Here is a 15,228-nt window from a genome sequence, read left to right on the forward strand (position 1 = left end):
AGAGACTTTGATTGGTTCCCAAGATGTAATAGACCAGTCCATAGTGAAAGGAAGGAGAAACCATTGAGACAGGAAGTGATGTGGAGAAAACTTCTTATAAAAACCAGCCTAGAGCATTCTGGATCACTTCTTCTGTGCTGGTGGCTCTTGCTGAGGATCTTCTGCTTCTGCTGCCTTGGTGGCTCTTGCTGAAAGACAGATTCTTCTGTGTGGCACTTCTTCTGCGTTGGAGGACTTCTGTATTGGAGACTAATTCAACACTGGTAAGACTCTTGCTGAAGAGACTACTAGGACTCCTAGTTGGAGATTGGGACCTGAGGGAGCTTTTGTCAGAGTTGAGCTGGATTTCTTCCGATCAGCAATTATAAGGTATTTAGCTAGGCAATATTTTCTACTTCCTTCCTACATTTCCCTCTTTATCTATCTCTCCCTTGCTGTAATAAAGCTACTAATCAGTCTCATGACTTAAGAGTTAATTTTATAACTGGCAACCACAATAATCCTTTTTAACTATTATTATTTTTGTCAAACCATTTTTAACTATTACATTTGGCAACCCCAATTTTAATTATTATATCCCTTTATGTGGAATTGGTTTCATTTTAGCTATATTTTATCCAAAATATTTGACAAAAACTCTTAGGTATTCTTCCAGGGAAAATGGAGAGATATGGATCATATAATAATCCACTGGTGAATTAGAAATGGTTGAATGACTCAATGCAGAATATTTATTCACCAATGGTCCAGTGTCTCCTGGGGGGAGGTCTCTAGCATTGGCCCCAGGTGTCTGACTTTGGTGATTTTCATCAGTTACTTGGATGAAGGCAGAGATGGCATTATTTATCAGATTTATGGATGATCCAATACTAGAGGAAATATCATGTTGGATGTAGAACAGATAGAATCCACGAAGATATTGATGGACTAGAACAGTGATGGTGAACCTATTAGAGGGGCAGGTGATGTCCTCAGGTGCTCATGGAGAGGGGAGGGGAGCAGCCCCCTCTCCTTTCCCCCTCACCCCATCCCTCTGACTTTTTAATATCAAACTCTGGTGAACTTTGTGCTGGGCAATGGCAGGAGTGGCCACAGTGAGGGCTCTGAGTGCCCCCTCTGGCACATGTACCATATGTTTGCCACCATGGGGCTAGATCATTAGGGTAAATTTCATAAGATATTTAAAGAGAGATAAATGGAAAAGCCTATACTTAGGTTAAAAAAAATCAAGTTTATAAGTATAAATAATGGGAGCTGGAGCTAGACATGTCTGAAAAAAGAAAGATCTGGGAAGTGGGGGCTGGGCACATGCTCGATATTCTATGGAGCCACAACGACTAAAGTAATCTTCAACTACACCGAGGGGCATGGTGGCCAGTGCTCAAGAAGCCTTTCTAGGGGCAGCTTTCCTGCTGTCTACCACCACAAAAAAGCCTGGGGGTGGGGAGCGGAGTGACTTTCCACTCTAATGGAGGCTTTGGAAAGCAGTCCATGTGGCTGCAGTCAGATTTCTGATTTGTGGTCGGGGGCATAGCAGCGCCTCTGCCAGGTCTGTTCCCCTCACTTTGAGTTCCTTTTCTGCCAACTCACGGAAAGACTCCTTGCTCCTCCCCTCTACCTTCCCCATTCTCTGACACTGAGATGAAGTTGGAAGGCCCCTCTTAAAAGCAATGCTGTTTACATTCCACAGTCCCTTTCTCATTGGGGCACTTTTTTATCCCCTACCTTCGGTCTTGGAGTCAACACAAGTATGGATTCCAAGCAGAAGAGTGGTAAGAACTAGGCAGCAGGGTGTTAAGTGACTTTCCAGGGACCACCTGGCTAAGAAGTGCCTGAGATCACATTCGAACCCAACACCTGGCTCTATCCACTGTGCCACCTGGTTATCCTACTCCTATCTCTTTAGAGGTGAGTCTAGAACACTGGCTCTCAGTCTTTTTTTGGTATGTCATGGATCCCTTGGGCAGTCTAGTAAAGTTCTTTCAGAAGAATGTTTTTAATGCATAAAATTACCAAGGAAATCAATTTGATTGAAATAGTTATACATTTTTAAAATTATGGACCCCAGTTGAGAATCCCTGCTCCAGAATCCTTTCCAGGAATGGGACTTCCTGATGGACCCAACTGGGTGCAGTGGAGAAGGGCCTATAACCCAATCTGGGGGACTGTCCTTTCATTGTTTCTGTCTCTTTCTTAAACCCTTCCCTTATCTTAGTATGGGTTCTAAGACAGAAGAGTGGCAAGAGCTAGGTAACTGAGGGTAAGTGACTTGCCCAGGGTTACAAGTAGGATGTGTCTGAAGTCAGATTGGAACCCATGTTAGGACTCCAGGTCTGATACTCTATAGACAGTGCTATCCAAGGTTGTCCTTTTGATGCCATCCCCCTTCCCTTTAAATTTATTCTCCACTTTTCTTGTGGTCTCCTTTGACCCTCAACCACTTCCTCTCTCTTAATGGAAGTCCACAAACCAGTCTACAGCTTGCTTAAGTCTAAAAAGCCTTTTAAAAAACCCATGCCTTACTAAGTAGCCATTCTAAGGCAGAATGGTAAGAGATAGGCAAGGGTAGTTAAGTGACTTGCCCAGGGTCACACAGCTAGGAAGTGTTTGAGTTTGAGGTCAAATTTGAACCCAGGATCTCCATCTCTAGGCCTGGCTCTCTGAGCTACCCAGCTGCCCCCTCTACTCTGTCTTCTGACCCTTCAAGACATCACTGACCAATTGCAAGAGGCCTGTCCAACCCCCATTCCTCGAGTCTTCCCTCTGAAATATCTTTGTATTGACTGGTTTAGAATGGTCTGGCAGAAACTATGGGATGTTTCCCTGACTGAGATCATAGCTAAGAGCTGGGAGGGATCTCAGGCCATCTAGTCCAGCCCTCTCACTTGATAAAAGAGGAAACTGAGGCCCAGGGAGGACCTGCTCATGAGCCCTGTCCCAGATCACGCAGGGAGCAAGTAGCCAAGCTGGGATTCCAGAGGGGGTCAGGGAAGGCACTTTCCACCGAAAGGCCCCTAGTAAGATCTCTTAAAATTCCTTGGTGTCTATGTCGTGTATACTTTGTAGGTGCCCGTCTTTGGATGTTGCATCTGGCAGTAGTGGAGGTGGCTGGGAAAAGAATCTAGAGGAGTCAAGACAACCTGAGTTCAAATCCAGCCCCAGACATTTACTAACTATGGGACGCTGGGCCCATCACTTAATCTGCCGGTCTCAGTTTCCCCACTTGTAAAAAAAAGGATACTAATAGCTAGTGCCGACCTCTTGGGGTTGTTGTGTGGATTCAGATACTTATGAAGTGCTTGGCATGGTGCCTGGCGGATAGTAGGTGCTTATTCCCTTTCCTCGAGAGAAGTTCAGAGCGCCAAGAAGCCCCCCAGGCTTGCAGGGTCTGGACAGGACTTAGCTCCAGGTCTTGGATTCGAGGCTGGTTCTATAGTCATAAGAACTCAGAATGATCTGATCTTCATTGGTGAGGATGACGGTGGGGAGAGCCGCAGTTTCCCTTTGCGCCCTCTCTAAGGCAGGTCATAGGGTTTGGCTTATTTTCCATTTGAGAAATGGAGGCTCTCATGGAGGTTCGGGGATCTGTCCAGGGTCACCCCTGGGGATGTCTGAGGTGAGAGGAGATGAGGCCTTCTGCTGCCAAACCCAGGCCTCCCTCATGTTTGATTTCCACTGGCCCAGGCTCTTTACAGAAAGTATGTCTGTAAATGTAAATGAACATTAGGAAAAACACAAACAGGGGGCAGCCAGGTGGCTCTGTGGTTTGAAAGCCAGGCCCAGAGACGGGAGGTCCTGGGTTCAAATGTGGCCTCAGACACTTCATAGCTGGGTGACCCTGGGCAAGTCACTTAACCACCCTTGTCTAGCCCTTATTGCTCTTCTGCCTTGGTATTGATTCTAAGACCTTGGAAGGTAAGAGTTTAAAACAAAACAGGCTGCTGCTGACATCACTAGGCAGCCAAGGACTGGGGGGGAGGGAGGGCAGCTGGAGGAGGCAGAGAAGAATGGGGGAAGCATAGGGGACTGCCTGGAGGTGGGAGTCCTCAGGAGGCTCATTAGCTGTTAGTTTCTGGGCAAGTCATTTCCTCTCTCGGCCTCAGCTTCCTCATTTGTAAAACAGGAGGCCGTACCCAAGCACTAGAACACGGATCTCGGGCCAGGTTCTCTGAAGTAACACTATAGTGGGGCCAAGGTGTGCCAACGGGAAGGGCGGACGGGGTGGCCAGAGGGCATTGGGCCCAGACCCCTCTCCTCACCGCCAGCACGGGGCCGGGCCGGGACTTGTCCAAGAGTCCTGGCCTCGGGGCCAGGATTTGAACGTGCGTCCTCACGTGGCCCCCGAACGCCCAAGGATCCCAGAGTCTCCTTTGCCCTCTGTGCAGAGGCCCCCGTGGCCCCGAGCTGGTCCGGGCCAGGCGTCCAGACGCGCCTCCCCAGGGGCTGGCCCTTCCCGTCTTCTCCTCCTCCTCCCGCCTCCCGCACGTCTCCTTCCTTTCCTTCTCGCCCCAGCCAGGCGCGCTCAGGGGCTCAGGGGAGCAGGTCGAACGCAGGCTCAGCAGGGATACGCACCCGGGACCCTGGACTCTGTAGCACGGGCTGGCAAGCGTCTTTCCTGGGCGCGAGCCAGCTGGGATCATCCGTGCGGGTCGGGCCGCCTCCGCCCCTCCCCCTCTCAGCGCCCCGCCCCCGGCCCCCAGCCCCGCCCCGCCCCGCCCGGCCCCGGCCCCGGCCCGGCCCCGGCTCCCTCCGGAAGGCCCTGCCCGCCCATGGATTTCACATAGTGCCGGCCCCGGCCCGGCTCCGGCCCGCCCGGCCCCGGCCCCGGCCCCGGCTTCGGCCCCGGCCCCCGCCCCCCCCGGCCGCGCCCCCGGCTCCGGCTCCGGCCCCGGCCCCGGCCCCGGCCTCGGCCCATGGCGGCCCAGTGCTGCTGCCGCAAGGGACCGGGGGCCGCGGGGCCCGAGGCTGCGGCGGCTGCGGCTGCTGCTGCTGCGGCAGCGACTGTGGCCCCAGTGGCGGCCGCCCCGGACGTGGCCTCGGCCGCCAGCTCGCAGCTCTTCCGCCTGCGCCATCTGCAGCTGGGGCTCGAGCTGCGGCCAGCCGCGCGGGAGCTGGCGGGCTGCCTGGTGCTGGAACTGTGCGCGCTGCGGCCCGGGCCCCCGGCGCTCGTACTCGACGCGCACCCCGCCGTGCGCCTGCACTCGGCTGCCTACCGGCCCGCCGCGCCGGGCCAGCCGCCCTGCTCCTTCGCCTTCGCCCCCGACCTGGCCCCGAGCCCCGCTCCCCCCTCCTCGGCCGAGTGCCCGGGTCCCGCGCCCTGCTGCACGCCGCCCCGCGGCCCGGACCCCGCCGAGCAGCCCGACCCTGAGCTCGGACCCTGCCCCGACGCCGGCCGGCCGCCCGATCATCCTGCGCTCGGACACTGCCCCGATGCCGACCGGCCACCTGATCCTCCTGAGCTCGGACCCTATCCAGACACCGACCGACTGCCCGATTATCCAGCGCTCGGACCCTGCCATGACGCCGACCAGCCACCGGACCCTGCGCTCGAACTCTGCCCAGACGCCGGTCAGCCGCTGGAACCCGAGCCCCCCGCGGCGCCCAGCCCCCCACCGCCCCTGCCCACTTTCCCGGGCGCGCCGCCGGGGCCCTGCCACCCTCTGCTCTTCCGGGTGGAACCCTTCACGGACTACGGCTCGTCCCTGACCATCAGCCTCCCAGGCGCACTGCAGCCCCACCAGCCCTTCCACATTGTGTTGCGCTACACCAGCAGTGACGCCCCCGCCGTGAGTCTGGGTCGGGGAAGGGAAGGCAGGGGAGGAGGGCGACCCCAGCCCAGTTTCCCCCGGCCGGCCGCCCTCTGGCTTCTCTTTGCTTTTGAGGAGGAGCCGGAGCATCCGGCATTGGGGCAGCCCCAAGGGACCTCGGGGCCTTTTTACTGAGGTGGAAACTGAGGCGGGGGGGGGTGTAGGGCGAGAGGAGCGTGCTGAAGGTCAGAGTTCCGGGTCTCGGACTCCAGATGTTTCAGGGGCTCTTGACCTGGGCGTGGCCCGGGTGGGGGAGCCGCAAATGCCTGGGGCTTGTCAGGACAGGAGGCAGTGGCAGCCGCTGCCCACTGCCCGGAGGAGGCCCAGGCTCTTCCCGGGGGTGGGGGCGGGGAGGGAGCGCCGGCTGACAGCTTGTGGGCCAGGCTTGCTGAGTGCCATGTATGCTTCCGCCTGGCCAGGATCACCCAGGAGCCCTTGCAGGCCGCCAGGGCGGGCAGAGCTTCCTCGCTTCTCCCAGCCTCCCCTAGTGCCTGACGGGGCCCGATTGGATCCCCCAGGCGGGTACCCCTACCCCTCTCCCGTGACGATGGAAGCACGCAGCCGAAGCCTGGGCCCCGAAAGGCCTGCCTGCTCCTAGCCGGCTTTCTGCGCGCAGCAGGCCGGGAGGGGGAGGAGAGGCCCACTTCACCGAGCACTTTGACAGTTTCCAGGAACTGGAAGTGCATTTTCCGGAAACAACCGCCTTCATTTTCGGTTGGGGGGAGGGGGAAGAAGCAGAGACAAGCCCCCCCTTACCCCCCATTTCTCCAGTCTAAATTCTCTTTCTAAATGGCTCGTCTGTTGCTGTTGAGAGTGAGGGTGTGAGGCACAGGGTGGCGCTTGGCTCTGCCTGGCATGGGGCTCCTTAGACTTGAGCCCTTCACCCCCTTTGCGCTTTGGGGAATCATCAGCATTGGGCCTTTGCTGGGCAAAGTTCCAGAGAACCCCAGGCTCCAGGCTCCACACCGGGCCTGGGCAGTTTGGAGGAGCCTGGAGTGTGTTTGATGCTGGGGTTCATGGGGTGGAGATGGGGTGCTAGTAAAAGCCGGGGGACCTTTCTGCCCACCCCCCCCCAAACTGCTGGCCTCTGCAGGGTCCCTCTTTCCTGGAATCCCCTGAGCAGGGCAGGTTTCTTGGGAAAGGCTGTCAAGTCTCCAGAGTTCGGTCTTTGCCTTCCTGAGCCCAACAGTGGGCTGATCTAGAGCTTGAGGAGAAAGAAAGTTGTTTTGAAGCCTGATTTTCAGAGCTGGATCATGGAACAGAGCATAGACAGTGCTGAAAGCCATGTAGTCCGACACCCGCATCCCCATCTTACAAATGGGGAAACCGAGCCTCAGGGAGGGGAAGTGCCATAGGATCCAGGAACCTGGACTTAGAGCTGGAAGTCTTCTCTGAGGCCAGGGAGTCTCACTCCCTCATTTTACAAATGGGGAAATGGAGACCCCAGGAGGTAAGGGAGGTAAGGCCATTTGTGCTGGGCCACATAGGTAGGAAGCAACAGAGGTGGGATTTGAACCCGGCCCTCTTTGCTCTATAGCACACTGGCCTGAGAGAACGTTCCCTCCTCTCATTTCATTCTGTGGCCTACGCAGCCACGTCTTCCTGTCACGTGCAGTGTGGGAGATCGGGTGAGCACAGCAGGCCAGGGGTTTGTGCTGACACGCACTTTCATAGCCACGGCCGGCCATCCCCTGGCACCTGGGAGGTGATTGTGTCTGGGAGCCCGGAGGCCAGCCTCCCCTCCCCCTGCCAGCGCGGGCAGGTGGCCCCCCAGTTACTTCTGTACATTGAATGCTTCTGCTCAGCCGTGGCCGCATTCGAGCCACCTGGGCAATGGAGAGCGAATGTGACCAAGCAGAGAATTGAGAGAGGAAGGAAGCAGCCTTTGTAGAGAGCCACCACGCTCCGAGTGTCTGCCAGATGTCCCGTGTGATCGTCACTCACCCTTGGGAGGAGATGCTCCGATTCTCCTCAGTTTACAGTGGAGGAGACGGAGGCAAACAAAGCTCGAGCGTCTTCCCAGGGTCCCAGAGCTAGGGAATGCCTCTTCCTGCCCCCGGCTCCAACTGTCCGTCACCTGGTAGCCTCTAAGGCAGTGCCAGCCTCAGAGACTCCGTCTGAGTCGGACGCCATAGCCCTGCGGCCCTGGGAAGGTGCCTCAGTTTCCTTCGCTCTAAAGCGGAAGGGTAGGACTTCACGGCCTTCTCTTTGCAGGTCGGTGATCCTGTGACAGTGTTATAAAATAGAGTAACTAAAGTACAGTAAAATCGCATACATTCTCTTGGGGGGCGAGCAGAAGCTCGAGATCAAGACCTTTTTTCCCTTTGTGTCCCCATTTTACCGGTTTTCCTTCCGTCTAACCAGACCCGGGATGCTTCGCCAATGTGGATCAGCCTCTGTTCTAGTCCTCGAGTTGCCTAGAGCATGAGGAGGATAAGTGACTTGGCCAGGGTGTGTTAGAACCTAGGCCTTCCGTGCTCACTAGTGCCAGGGGCTGGCAAACTACGGCCCACCGGCCAAATCTAGCTCGAGCCGGGCCACCCTTACCCGGGCCATGCTGTGCTACCCATCGGGAATTGAAATCCCAAATCCCGATGCTGAGATTTGTTTAAAATAGGAAACAAAAAGCCCCTTAGCCTCGACGGGTGCCCTGCTGACTCCTTTCCTCATGGGTCCTGAAGAGCTCAACCGTATCTCCCACAGGGCAACCCCTTTCCTTCTTCCTTCTGATAAAAGAAGGGGATGTGGGGGGAAATGAAGGAAAGAAAAACTGTAGAAAAGCCTTTTAAAAGAGGGGGTTGTGGGCTGGCTTGGGAGCGTGGCTGCATCCAGCTTTCTCTTTGTCCAGGCCCGTCTCTGGGTGCTTCCGGCATGGACCAGCACAGAGCAAGAGGGCAGGAGGAAGACTCTGTGGCTTCTTTCCCTCCTTTAGGATGGGGACCACGTAGAATACACACAGCCCACAAACTGTGTTGTTCACTAGAGACTTAAAAAACCCCCCAACCTGTCTTAGTATCGCTCCCAAGACAGAAGATTGGCAAAGGCCAGACAATTGGGGTTATGTGACTCATCCGGGGTTATAGCTAGGAAGTGTCTGAGAACAAATTTGAACCCAGGTCCTCCTGACCCTAGGCCTGGTGCTCTGTCCACGGTGCTACCTGGCTGCCCCTTGATAGGGACTTTTTTTTAAATTTTGAAACCCTGACCTTCCATCTTGGAATCAGTACTTAGGTATTGGTTCCAAGGCAGAAGAGTGGTAAGGGCTAGGCAATGGGGGTTAAGTGACTTGCCCAGGGTCACACGACTAGGAAGTGTCTGAAGTCAAATTAGAACCCAGGACCTCCTATCTCTGGGTCTTACTCTCAATCCACTTAGCCACCCAGCTGCCCCCTGGGGACTTTTTTAAAGGCTCTGAAAAAGGTGGGCCCTGAGACCCTAACTTGAGAGAGCTGGTGAGCCCACTCTCGGGCACTGACTGGCACCAGGCAGATGCTGACAGATTTTGGGGTGAATCATCCTACAGGAAGAACTTGAGACTGAATCCCTCAAGGCCTCCTGGGAAGGGATGGGCCCGTGAAGTCAGGCTCCTTGGTGGATCTGTAGTAGCTGGCGTCTGAAGTAGAAGGGGAGGTGATTCGCTTTCACCAGTTGTGTGGGGCCTCTGGGCCTGGAGATGGGGTGGTCTGCCTGGGAGGAAAACTGTGCTGGGTCCTGAGGGGATAGAGAAAGGCAAAGGCCAAGTGGATCCTCCCTTCCTCACCCTCCAGCCCCACTACCCCGGCCCCCACAGCCTCAACTTACGGTCCTCTGGGAGCATTGGGCGGGCCGGACCCAGATCTGTCAATCAAGTCGAGGAGTCTCTCTGAGGCTCAGACACAGCAAAGCCTGATTAAAGCCGACCCTGCCTTCAAGGGGCTTATTATGCCCTGCCCAGGCAGCCCTGCTACATTCCAGATACTCTCTTTGGTGGGGAGATACAGTGACAGATAGCAAGGGGATACAGTGTAAGGAAACGCAAACCGCTGAGCTAAGTGATACAAAGTAATTTCAAGAGAAACACAGTGCTAATAACGGAGGGAATCTGGATTGTCCTTGTTTAGGAGGTGGCAGGAGACTCATTTTATAGATGGGAAACCGAGGCCCACTGGAAGGGATTTGCCCAGATCACATGGCTAGTCAATATCAGAGCTGACAAATCCTGATGCTGGAAGGTGCAGGTACCTACCTAGTTCTAGTTTTTCCTTCCTTCCTTTCCTTCCTTCCTTCCTTCCTTCCTTCCTTCCTTCCTTCCTTCCTTCCTTCCTTCCTTCCTTCCTTCCTTCCTTCCTTCCTTCCTTCCTTCCTCCCTCCCTCCCTCCCTTCCCTCCTTTCCCCCTTCCCCCTTCCCCCCTTCTTCCCTTCCTCCCTTCCTCCCTTCCTTCTTCCCTCCCTCCCTCCTTATCTTCTCTCTTGGTATTAATTCAGACAAAAGAGTGGCAAGGGCTAGTTAATTGGAGTTAAGTGACTTGCCCAGGGTCACACAGATAGGAAGTGTCTGCGGCTAGATTTGAACCCAGATCCTCCTAACTCCAGGTCTGGCATTCTGTCCCCTGAACCACTTCGCTGCCCCTGTCTAGTGTGTTCATAACAAAAGACTGTAGCCCGGCACTTCCTTCTCCTGCCTCATGTGAGTTCACATTTGCCCCTTCTGATAATTGGAAAAGAAGCCCATGTCATAAGACACTACTGCCCTGCCACGTGGTGGCTGCCCAGGGCGTGTTTCGGGTTCCTCAGCTGCCACCACCCCATTTGCTTTAGCTTCGTCTTGGGCTCCACTCCCTCTGCACACCCAAAGGCAAGGGATAGGTGGGGCTACTGGCAACCAGGCCTTCTGCCCATCCCTTATATGACTCCAAAATGACTCTGGCACAGCTTCCGCTCCTCGCGGAGCCTTTCTGGGGAATGTGCTGAGACTTTTGGCCCCCTGAACTTTCATTGATCCGAGGTTGAGGCCCCCTTGCCTTTAGCCAACAATCTGGTACCTGGTTTTGGTTTTCCTTGAAAGTGAGCAAATTCCTCCCATTCCTAGAAGCCACTGCGCATGTGACAAGCCTTTTTTCAGAGCCGTCCATTTCCTGTACTGAGGCTCACTGGGACAGTTTGGCAGTGCCAGGCCCTTGGTTCGTGTTAGCTGTAAAGGCTGGCACTGCCAGTATACATTTGACAGGCTCAGATTATTCAGTGGGCTGTGCCAAGCCACACCAAGCCATGCCAAGCCAGAGCTACTGTCCTTTCTAGCTAGGCAGACTTCGGTGCTCCAGAGACCATAGGAATTGACCCTAGACATGAGAAAGATTTCTGGGTGGAGAGAGACGTACAGGATGATGCCGATATTAGAGGCTCTAGATTTCTGTGTGGGTATCCCTAGATTCCTGATTTGTTCCCTATCCAAAAGCATATGGTGCCACTTCTGTGTGAGGGGAGGGAAAGAACCACAGACGCCTCAGATCAGAAAGGACCTCATAAGGGAGCCAATCCACTTGGAACTGGAGCCAAAATCCCTGCTGCTACAACTCCCAACAAGTAGCCTTCTGGCCTTTGCTTGAACACGTGTCTTGTGATGAAGGAATCCACTATTCCCAGAGGCAGCCCATTTCCATTCTTGGGCAGCTCCAATTGTTAGAAATTCTTCCTCAACTGCCATATCAAACTCGACACACTGAGTGTGCAGGACCACTCAGACCCTCGGATCTTTTTTAGATGAATGTCCTTCTCTTCATCCTTTACATTAGGATGGCATGAGAAATTATCAAATGCTTTGAAAAAGTCTAAGTAGACTGTTTGACATTTCCTAGTCTCCCCTGTTTAAAAAGATAATAGAGTTGGACCGCCATGATCTGGTCTTGCCTAGGCCATGTTCCTTGTGGTCACTGCTTCTGCTTCTAAAGCCTCACTAACCATCCCTCTATATTAACCTCTAGAATTTTCCAGTATTTGAAGTCAGCTTCAGTGGTCTATAATTTGTAGACTGTATTCTCTTTTTTGGAGAAATTGGTGCTTTATCTTTCCTCAAGTCCTGGGACTTCTTTGATTCTCCGTGATCTTTCTGTGGTTACTGACAGTCACTCAACAGTAGTAGCATCAGGTTTTTTTTCTTCCAGTAACCTGGAATTTAGTTCACTTGGGCTTGGTGGCTTGAACTCATTAAGAATAGCTGGGTGATTCCTTTCTGTCTTTCTATTCATTTCAAATATCACCTCCTTATTCTCTAATAAGGCTTTATTACTTATATTATTTATTATATTGTTATATAATCTATTATTATATTATCTAAGCCCCCTTGGGAGGGAGAACAGAAGCAAAATGTGAACTGATCAGCTCTGCCGTCTCCTCCTCATTGATTATCATCCTCCTCCCCACCCTGAGCAGTTACTGGGCTATCCCTCCTTGGAGCTTCTCTTTTCCCTGAATATAGCTCAAATTGCCCATTTTCCCCTTGACAGCATTCACTTTCTTCATCAATTCCAAGCTGTAGCACACCTGATGCTCTTCTTTCAGGACTGTGTCATTCTATGTGGACTCTGGCCTGTGTCCGTGATTCCATCTCTTAAGCATAGATTTCATTTTCTTATTTCTTTGAACAGATTAATTCAGCCTTTTGAAGGATGAAGCCATTAAAGGAAAGAAAAACACAATTCCCTCCCCTGTCCCAGAAAGGTGCAGGTCACTGAAGTCCTCAGATCACTGCTGTCATGCTTCTGTGCCATCTGGGCCAGCGATCTGTTTCCCCAACTGCTCTATTTGCCTGTTTCTGCCCAGCTGGTCTATAGTACATTCCAATGACAGTATCACTGTCTCTGTTAATCTTCACCCGAATGTTTTCCACAGTGTTTCTCTTCCTCAGTTTCTTCACATGGATTGATATTCAGCTCAATTACCTGATTATAAAGAGCCTACTATGTGCCAGACACTTTGTTAGGTACTGAGGACACAAAGACAAAGAGGGGGGAAAAAAAAAGAAACCTTTGTGTTCCAGGAGTCTATCCCTCTACTGGTGGGTGGGGGAATAGGATGGAATTTGTGCAAAAGTAAATGTAATATGAGGAAAACAAATCTTCCATGTAGAGAGATCAGGGAAGCCTTCTCCAAAGAAAATGCTTCTGAGAGGGCTGTGTGTGTGTGTATATGTGTGTCTATACATGTGTGTGCATGCATGTGCATGATCCCGGACAAAGAGAATGAGAATGGCGTGCATGGCTCAGTTTGGCTAGAATGTAGAGTTCCTGCAGGGATGCAACGTGGAATGTAGGTGGGAGCCAGATTGGGGTGGTCCTTCCTTCCTTCCATGGCAGACTGGTTTGTATTTTCTCCCAGAAGCAATGGGGAGTCTGATGGAAGGTTCTTATTCAGTAGAGGGACATGGTCAGACCCAAGCCTCAAGCAGATTCTTTTAGCAATTTCGAGGGTTATAGATTAGAGAGGGGAGAGATTGGCAATAGGGAGACCAGTTAGAAGATTGTTATAGGCCATCTCTGATAAGGGGCCAGTGAGGGTGGTAGCCCTGGGAGTGGAGAGGAGGCAGACTTGAGATGTTGTGGATTCTGCAGTACATAGATAATAGGACTAAAGGTTTCAGTAATAATGGGTTTCAAAGCTGGAAGAGATGTTTGAATCCTTTGTGTCTGGGCCCCTCGTTTTACAGATGAGAAAACCGAGTCACGGAGAGGGTTATGTGACTTGTCCAGGAGTCACATAGTTGGCAAATGTCCGAGGTGGGATTTAAACTCATGCTTTGTTTCTTGTAAGGCCAGAGCTCTGTCAGCTACTTCTTGCTGACTCTAGAACTGATGAGACTTGACAACCGTGTGGATGTAAGAGATACAGAAGAAGGATGGGTCAGTGGAGGTTTTGAACTAGGTGACCGGGGGATAGCGGGCCCTTAGCAGAAGCCGGTGGCTTTGGAGGAGGGGCAGGTTTGGGGAAGAAGACAATGAGTTCTCCTTTGCCCAAGGTTTGTTGGAAATACCTGCAGGGTAAGTAAGAAGAGAGAGCCGCCGGGCAGTTGGCGATGGACCTCCCTGGAGTCGGGCAGAGATTAGAGCTAACTCTGTGGACCTGGCAGTCCTCTCCTCGGAGCTCCAGAGCTGATGAGATTTCTGAAAGAGGAGAGAAGAAGGAAAAGATCAAAAGAAAGAGAAGAAGCCCTGGGGATCACCTATGCCAAAGTGGCTGTACACAGATGGGGAGCCAGCAAAGGAGATGGGAAGGGGTGGGCAGCCGGGGAAGGGGGGAACCAAGAGAAGCCAGTACTGGGATACAAACCACGCCCTCAGTGGAGGGATGTGAAATCGTCAAAGTTCCATTCAGAGAGCCCAAGAAGGATGAAGACTGAGAGACAGCCATTGGGTGAGGCTGGACGGAGTGGGATCTAGGGAGTAGTAGAGGGGACCATGATGTTTTCTTCCCAAGAAACCAAAGTAGGATGGAATGGGGGAGGATGTGGAAGGGTTTGGGGGCATTAAGTAAAGAAGAGGGAGCTCATCATGTCAGATGTCTTTTATTTTATCTACTGAGAGCAGGCAGTTGGGGAAGGCATTGGCATCTTGAGGAAAGAAAGAAGAAAGGAAGGAAGGACAGAAGGATGGACTGGAAGAGCCATTGAGGGATTTAGATAGAGTCAATCAATGAAGTGAATACACCTTTTGCCCCACAGCAGTAAAGGATGAGTTGAAATTAGGTAACACAAAGTAGGTTGGCTGGGTAGCACAGTGAATGGAGCACTGTCCTTGGAGTCAAGGGGACCGGAATTAAAATCTGGCCTCAGACACCTCTTAGCTGTGTGACCTTGAGCAAGTCACTTCCCTCTGTTTGCCTCAGTTTGCTCATCTGTCAAATGAGCTAGAGAAGAAAATAGCAAACCACTCCAGTATCTTTCCCAAGAAAACCCCAAAATAGGTCACGAAGAGTCAGACACGACTTTTTGTCTAAATATCGACAAATGTCAATGTATATCCTGGTCAGCACAGGTTTGTTGTCTCTTCTGGCAATGATGGGTACAAAATTGGGGAGTATGCCTTGAGGCCTTGTAGTGTATGGCCTAAGAGTCAGAAAGACATGATTTCTAAGCCTGACTCAGCCACTTAAACACCGTGTGACCTTGCACAAGTGACTTAGCCTCTCCCCTCCTGGATTTCCTCATCCGTAAAAGGAGGGGTCAGTCTCATTGGCTTTGGCTCTTCATCTACATTTCTGTGATCCTTCCAGCTGAGAAGGAGTTCAAATCTGGTGCTTGCCCAGTGTGAGGATGGGCAGATGTGACTGCTGCTGCCTGATACAAGGAGAGGGAGTCAAAGATGGAGGACTGTATTGTTGAAGTAGTCTATGGTACATCGATGATATTGATGTATTGCTGGCCTTCTCGATGGGCCGGGGAGGGATTGGA

General features: G+C 52.7%; 1 protein-coding gene across 1 annotated transcript in view; it reads left to right on the top strand.

Moving 5' to 3' along the window:
- Positions 1–4,816: 4,816 nt before the first annotated feature.
- Positions 4,817–15,228, top strand: part of RNPEPL1 (arginyl aminopeptidase like 1) — a 36,835-nt gene continuing 26,423 nt past the window's right edge. The window contains exon 1 of the mRNA XM_056819920.1: positions 4,817–5,786. Within this exon, the coding sequence (XP_056675898.1) occupies positions 4,914–5,786 (873 nt within the window). The 5' untranslated portion in view covers positions 4,817–4,913. The remainder of the gene's footprint in view (positions 5,787–15,228) is intronic.

This window comes from Monodelphis domestica, chromosome 2 (genome assembly GCF_027887165.1).
Source record: "Monodelphis domestica isolate mMonDom1 chromosome 2, mMonDom1.pri, whole genome shotgun sequence".
NCBI lineage: Eukaryota > Metazoa > Chordata > Mammalia > Didelphimorphia > Didelphidae > Monodelphis > Monodelphis domestica.